We start from the raw sequence: 7,538 nt of genomic DNA on the forward strand, positions 1-7,538 counted from the left end.
TACATCTGGATCTTACCAGCCAGAGTGTTGAGCTCCAAGATGAACTCCTCAGAAGCATTGGGCGGGAGGGAGGGCGGCTGGAAATCGAGGCCGCGCTGCTTGGCACAGCGCAGCAGAGCCTGGCTCAGGTGAGGCTGGTGCAGCAGCAGGTTGAGGAGGTTGGCTGCTGTAACGCTATCAAAGGGCTTGGTGCTGGTACTGAGCTCCAGAGCAGCCTGAAGGACGCAATGCATCCTCTCCGGCACCTGACGTCACAAAGACGAAGGAGACATCAGCTAAATACGACGACACACGGTGATGATTGTGATTAATCTACAAGCGTGTTTTAAAAATCGACATTTGACAAGACTGTAGGACATATCACAGACTGAGATAAGGGTCTTAACAAAAGCCATTATACACAAAACGTTTATAAATTTAAGAAGCTTTTTAAAATTCAAAATATTAGGTACATTAGAGGTCTTATTAAAAAAAAAATCAATGTCAGAAACAAAACAAAATATTTCTGAATAAATCAAAAACAGTATGAAGTATCACATACAGTATTGCTAAGTGTTTCTAGCTCGAGTTTTGAATATTAACCTGTAGTCCTACAGCTGATGGAGGCAGTTGCCGTAGTAGCGTGGAGGCCAGCTGTTTGACTTCCAGGAAGTTGCTGGCAACACTGTAGAGGACATTCTGAGCATGTGCAGAGGTCACAACCTCACTGAGGGCAAACGCATCAGGCCCTGAGCAAAAGAAAAAAGAAAAAAAAAAGCAGAGGTATTTGTGAAGAAAAACAGGAGGTGACAGTGAGTGACGATAGGAAGAATATGCACTGAGAACAGCTGGAGCAGCAAGCTGGCATCAATGGAAGGAGACTGACCAATAATGGATGATGGGCTGCTGGACCAGTCACCAAGGGAAACATGGGAGTCCAGTGCCATGGTTGGCAAATGCTATTGTATGAAATGTGCCAGGCATCATCATCATCAAGGTGCCTTTGAGTAAAACACTGAACTGCAAACTGCTCAGAGCTTGTTGGTTGACCTTGTTCTCTATTGTATGACCAGGAAACATAAACATTTACCATTTTCTTGTGGTCTAAACTAAGTTTAAAAAAAGGCTGAAATTACAAAGTCATGCTTTCCCAGTGATTTTATTACCAATATAAACTGCTTGCTATAAAACCGTGGGAGCGCATCAACACAGCTGTGACGATTTGTTAAGTTGGGAAGTCATCTGAAAACTGCAGCTGGTGAGCGTTAGACGCACCAGTGCTGAAGGTGAAGAGCTGGCCCAGGACACACAGGAGGTGGAGGGACATCAGGCATTTAGAGAAGGAAGCTCCAGGAAGCAAAACCTCCAGCAGCCTCACACACAGCCAGCGCAGGAACTCCTACATCATACACGGGGGGGGGGGGAAAGGTGCCTTTATTTAATTATACAAAGAAAGACCACATTAAGAAAAAAAGGCATCACACAAAGGGAAAATCCTTAATGGATTTGATGTATTGTGTGTGGAATACCTTATACAGATGTAGTGTGTCCTGGTCTCTGTCTCTCTGCTCCTGGTCTCTCTCCTGACTCAGTCTCTTCTGCAGCAGCTGTGCGCTGTCCTTCACTCTACCGAGTAACTGAAGATGTAAAGTTTCATTGAGTGATTTTGATGTTTTCATTTGATCAAATGACAAAAGAGTTGCTCGAAACATACGATGGATCTGTGTTAAAAACAACATCAATGAGTCCAATAAACCCCCGAATAAACACACACGGAATCTAAAACGCAATATCTACAGAGCACCAAAGATGTGACATGAGCAGCTGACCTTCTTCAGCAGGCTGACTGTCTGCTGCCTGACGCCCGGGGACTGACTGTTGAGATTGGGCAGCAGGAAGTGGCGGATCAGGTCCGTTTCCCGTGGTGTCAGAGCCTCTGTGCTGCGGTGGCTCTCGCACACCAAGCCCAAAGCGTCCATCCTCACCTTGAGTGAGAGAGTGACTCATGAACACAGTGGAAATCCAGGACATATGCAACAAAGATGTGTAAAACATGAAAAAAATATATGATATTGAAGACCATGAATACACACTCAAGGACAAACACATACTCACTTGATCATGTTTGTGTATGAGTGCTTGCTGGAGAAGGGAGAGGGGCACCAGTCCTCCCCACAGACCATCTTCTGAGGATGGAACAACACCCTGGGCCCTGGCGGCCCGCAGGCACGTCATCAGAGCTCCCAGTGGGCCTCTGCTTCCCGAGGCACCTAACAGAAAGAAATAAAAAATCATTTTTCAAACTGTTGTGACAACACTGTAGCTATCTATCGAGTCACTAGACTTTAATATGCACTGAGTATGACCGGAAGACATGGGAGAAACTAGCTACATATATATGGGATGTATATTTGTGTCTTTGCCTGTGCTGCAGGGTGATGTGTCCTGCAAGGCGTGCACCATGTGAGCCAGGCTGGAGGGGCTGCAGCGAAGCAGCTTGGGCAGGAAGTAGTCCAGGATGTACGTGGTTTGGTCCAGTCTGGCGCGACACAGCACCTGAAGCAGCGGGGTTACCCATGTCCCGTGCCAAAGCTCCATCCAGTCCTCTGTTGTTTCTGTAGCAGCAGCAGTGTCAGTCGCCAGCTGTGCTTTGTGACTAACAAACAGCCTCTCCAGCAGGTCACTGGCGTAAGGAGCCAGGTTCTGATCATCCATCAAACCCAGGAGAAATGACGGTAGATGGGGCTGGATGCTGAGCAAGTACCCTGCTCCGTAGAGCTCGACCAGGCAGCCCAAAGAGCCGTACTTCCCCCTCATGTGCCACTCTAGTCCCAGCAGGCTTTGGGTGAGCTCTGTGATGTAAGAATCCTCGGTGGGGTCAGAAGTGGAGGGGTTGGTGTGCTGATGGAGGAGGAGGAGGTTGTGGAACAGTGAGCGGGTTTGGTGGCGCACGCCGTCGAGTGGGTGCTCCCAGTGGGAGTAGATGTGCTCCAGGAGGTGTCGGTGCATCTCAGACCCTCCTCCGAGGGACTGCAGGAGGCGGGGAGAGCAGGGCTGCGACGCTCCCTGCAGGCAATCCAGAGCGGCACCACTCCACAGGGTCAGCACCCGAGCCACCACCAAGGCTGTACTGGACTCCTTCACACTACAGCAGAGGAAAAAATAAAACATTCACGTGTTTGTTACACCTCAGAAATGATTTGATTCATGTTTTTCACGCAGATCAAGTATTCAGACATTATAATACACACCATACACAAATTCTAATCTACTGATCGAGTAATCAACACAAAATGGCAATCAACTTTGACAGACCTACCTGACGTCCAGATCCAGCAGCGTGTTTGGGACCAGCAGCAGCAGCTGCTCCCACTGTGGCCCTGGGAGAGCAGCTTTCCAGCTCAACATGGCCAGAACACCATGACACAGATACAGAGAGACACCTGGCGGGCGACCACTGGTACACAGACCGACACACCTCTCCGCCAGCCACTGCGGCGCCAGGTCCAAGCCCTGGACTGAACCCTGCAGCAAACTGCAAACCTGGCACACAGAATGGACAGAGACATTTTTAAGTTCACTGAAAATGTGTGAAAAAAGTATCTTTCAGAACAAAAGTTAATTTCCCCCCTAATGTGCAAAAGGTATAACGTGAAATATCCAGAAGCCTAAATCGTAGACTAGGCTTCTTAGACTTACCACAGCAGCAACTTCGTCTGAAGAGCCCATGGCAGACCGGATCAATAACACAACAGCCATGCCTGCTGTGCTCTGGACTGACTGGATGAACTCCTCTAGAGGCACAGAGGAGAAAATATGTGAGCACTGGTGTAAAGTGGAAATAATACTTTAGTAGTTTTGAATTTGAACCAAATTCAAAGAAATTCCTTCATGTTATTACTGAGATACTGGATTCACGAGAGTAAACCTTTTTTCCCATGCATAGGCTCTTAATAAGACAACAGCTATTTCTAATCCTGCACTCTTTGTGCCCAGGCTTCGATACTCTGCTACCGGAGTAGATATGGATGTATTTGGAGGCATAATTGCAAGGGCGATACTACTTTGGCATATTTACTTCTAAAGTTGGTTTCTACAGTACAAACTGTGTTTCCTTACCATCAGCAAGGATGTGTACATAACAGCTGAGGAGGCTGCTCAGTGTGTCCTCCACCTCGCGGTGACGCTGTTCCGCCTGCAGCGCAGCACTGATGGCCTCTTGTGATCTCTGGACTACCAGCATGGAGGTCTTCACTGCAGCCAGGCAGGAGTGCATCAACTGGGCCTGGGCAATGTGACGGCCTGCCAGACCACTTGGAGAACAGCAGGGGGCGACAGAGACACACTGATCAAGTCAAGTTGAGTCAAGCAGATCCTGGAGTAAATGCAAACAGGTACCCAAGGAAACAAAACTACAATAGTAGTTATTTGGCTTGGATATCGTGAAATATGATACCAGGAAAAAAACACATTCACTTCCATCAATACTAAAACACTATCAAATTTCAAGTGAAAATCTAATTAAAGATGTCAAGGAAGGTCTATTAAATTCAGAGATTTTGCAAGTTGTTTTACGTGCAAAAAAACCCCACCTTCTTAGAAAAAGGATTTATAAAGTATGTCTCTGTACCTGTTCTGATGAAGGTATTCACCCAGTCGCCTGTGCAGGAACTGCAGTACTACACAGAGGAGAAGAGAGACAATGAGGCTGAGGAAGAAAACTGAGTCTCAACACAATAATCAAACAATAGGGATGTACAGACACTAACCTTCAGGCAGCAGTTTGTTAATGCATCTCTCACCTGGAGATAAAGCATTTAGAAAAGGCAGATATTTATTTAAATTATCAACAGGAAGTTAAATTTATCCGATTATCGGTACCGATCAAAACACATCTGCATTAATGTCAAACACGAGCCCCACTCACCAAGAGGGAAGCCGTCCAAACAGGCGGTGATGGTGTCGACAATGTGTGGATGTTTGTCGGAACCCGAGTTGGACAGAGAGTCTGACAAGCAGGCACACAAACAGTCTACAGTCCGCTCCCGTAACCAGGCCGGCACTGAACCCAAAGCACTGCGGACAAACAGAGAGACAGGGCCAAAGAATATACAGTAAACGTAGAAAGGTAAAAGAGAAACAAGTTAGAAGTGAACCCCCACGGTCCAAATTCACAGATCATCCAAAATAATATTTCTAACGGAAACATTTATGTTCTATTCGTTAGCATTTCACGGCATCTGACGTAGTGAAAAGTGGAAACTGAACATTTGTTGACCTGAGAAAAAAAGACATCATGTTACAGTATGTGTGAGCAGATATGTATTCATATGGATTCTAACTTGTTGGACATGAATTTAGATTCAGGATTTAGGATTTAGAACACTGAAGGACAAGTTCTTTCAAGGGGTCGCCTCCCTAGCCTCTCTGATAGGCCATATGCCCTCCAGCTCATACACAAGATACTGACTCAGACAAACTCCCATGTACCTGGCGATGGCTCGCCGTAGGGGATTCTTGGGCTGCAGGGAGGTGTAGACCAGGGCCAGGGTGTGAAGACAGGCCTCCAGAAGAGCGCCGTCTGGCTGCTCCTCACTCAGTGCCTCCAGCTGGGACCCTGCCTGGTGCAATGTGGACACACACTCGTGGTCATTTACTGTATGGTAGGGCTACTAGTCAACTCAGCTCTTTTCACTAAACATAAGCGTATCATACAAGACACACAGTCATCTTGTTGCTAACCTTTTTGACCAGCTGGATCTGCTGCACTGGGTCCGACAGCTCCAGACAGGAGTGCAGGGTCTGGGCAACCTGTCCGACGACATCGCCTCCCCCATCCACAGAGAGGGAAGCTGAGAAAGAGCAAGACACAGACATTGGTCAAAGTTGAATACTAGGACGGACGGACGGACGGACGGACGGACACACACACACACACACACACACACACACACACATACACACACACACAGCTCTGTGTTCTCATTGACATGTACTGTGTTTGGGGAGCACTGCACATGCGGGATTATTGAAATGCCATTAGTCATCGTTACCTAGGAGCTTGTGCAGGTTCTCCGCGTCCAACGCCACAGCCTCCACTTTAGCCGTCTTCTTCTTCACCACCATGACTCTGCCCTGTGTGAGAGGAGCAGCATCCATCATTACAATGATGAGTCACGAAATAAATCAGTTCAAGTTTTAGTGTATGTACACACAACATATAGGAATCCACGACGAGGAACACAACAACAAATCCATCAACACACTCTCACACCAGTCAAAAGTGGACTCATCAACACTGAGGCTTCACATCTTTAAAAGGGTCCATATGCATGAAACAATCACCTGGTTTATTAATAAATGATCAGTTTCTCTTCCTCCCTCCGTCGCTCACAAACAAAAATGCACACAACAACTTTGTATCCACACTTTCTGAGGTCTTTGGCTAAGAGTCCTGCTGCTACTGCTGTTAGCCAACTTATGCTAGCTGTCTAGCATTGGTCCTACGAGGCCAATTAAAAAGCGGCATAGACACGTTGAACACGCGACCACTAAATCCTTACAACAGAGACGAGCTGGTTGAAAAAGTTGTAAGATAAAACATGATTATCACTCCCCTCAGTTGAACATGTGGTTTACTTACAGCTCCTCTGCTTCAGCTGGTACCTGGAGTCAAGTTGGGCGTTGAAAAGTTTTCTTTTCCGGTAGTTTCAGAATAAAACACAATAGCAAAATGAAATGCAAGTCCTGTCTAGTGTTTGTTCCTATTTCTATCCTTTATTTAATAACACGACTTAAATAAATCATTTGGTACAAAACGAGTGCTTAAAAATACTCTACATACATAATTGTAAGTAATAAAACGTCGACTTCCAAGCCAAACTTTTTGAGTTTCCTGTATTGTTCCCGGAAGCTTGACACAACCACGATCCATGCCGCACGCGGGAGACGTCACTTCCGACAAACCGTAAGAGACCGCCCACAGAGGCAGAACTGTCCATAAAGTAGCGCTCCAGATTTTAATTGGTGGAGATCACACGTCAATCAACAACAGTGCATTCACATGGTATCAGAATAATCGTAAGAATGACTCATTGACTGGGAATATTCACGTTAACACCGCCTCGAGGCGGAACAACTCAGTACATTTGCAAAAATCCTGGTCATCAATGAATGAATGAATGAATGGTGTAGACTATGGACTTTTTGCTAACATTTTATTTTTAATATGCTGTTGTAATGGTTAGTTACTGTCCATGTAGAATGACTTAGATTACTTAGAAAACTATATTTATATAATATATTATTAAGTTGGCTAACCTTGATAACAAAGTCAAGGACTTAAATGGACATGAACTCATAAGTACACAATATACTACTCCATCCAATCTTTCAAAACATTGTTTGTCCAGTTTTTTTTTTCTTGTATCAATCATTCTTCTTTTAACATGTTCACAAAAAGTGCAAGAATACTTCATAACCCGATAAAGTTTAATCTTCCGAGGAGCACGTGAACGCACCACTAGACCTCGTAGTTCTGCTGCGCAGAGAAACGCCCC

At 45.8% G+C, this 7,538-nt stretch overlaps 1 protein-coding gene across 5 annotated transcripts in view; it reads right to left on the reverse strand.

Moving 5' to 3' along the window:
- The window catches only part of thada (THADA armadillo repeat containing), a 75,939-nt gene extending 69,099 nt beyond the window's left edge, over positions 1-6,840 (reverse strand). For 3 of the 5 annotated variants that reach the window (XM_035605156.2, XM_035605155.2, XM_035605154.2), the window contains exons 1-17: positions 6,623-6,675; positions 6,033-6,114; positions 5,722-5,831; positions 5,470-5,600; positions 4,907-5,055; positions 4,749-4,781; positions 4,610-4,658; positions 4,099-4,292; positions 3,679-3,773; positions 3,299-3,522; positions 2,403-3,124; positions 2,095-2,249; positions 1,809-1,964; positions 1,509-1,616; positions 1,255-1,378; positions 583-728; positions 17-245 (exon numbers count right to left, since the gene is read on the reverse strand). In XM_035605156.2, coding sequence (XP_035461049.2) covers positions 17-245; positions 583-728; positions 1,255-1,378; positions 1,509-1,616; positions 1,809-1,964; positions 2,095-2,249; positions 2,403-3,124; positions 3,299-3,522; positions 3,679-3,773; positions 4,099-4,292; positions 4,610-4,658; positions 4,749-4,781; positions 4,907-5,055; positions 5,470-5,600; positions 5,722-5,831; positions 6,033-6,105 — 2,698 coding nt within the window. In that variant the 5' untranslated portion in view covers positions 6,106-6,114; positions 6,623-6,675. Of the gene's footprint in view, positions 1-16; positions 246-582; positions 729-1,254; positions 1,379-1,508; positions 1,617-1,808; positions 1,965-2,094; positions 2,250-2,402; positions 3,125-3,298; positions 3,523-3,678; positions 3,774-4,098; positions 4,293-4,609; positions 4,659-4,748; positions 4,782-4,906; positions 5,056-5,469; positions 5,601-5,721; positions 5,832-6,032; positions 6,115-6,324; positions 6,540-6,622; positions 6,676-6,823 lie in introns of those variants that run through there. The other 2 variants (XM_035605152.2, XM_035605153.2) reach the window with 2 other exon arrangements.
- Between the last annotated feature and the right edge of the window lie 698 nt (positions 6,841-7,538).

The sequence above is a fragment of the Scophthalmus maximus genome, chromosome 10 (genome assembly GCF_022379125.1).
Source record: "Scophthalmus maximus strain ysfricsl-2021 chromosome 10, ASM2237912v1, whole genome shotgun sequence".
NCBI lineage: Eukaryota > Metazoa > Chordata > Actinopteri > Pleuronectiformes > Scophthalmidae > Scophthalmus > Scophthalmus maximus.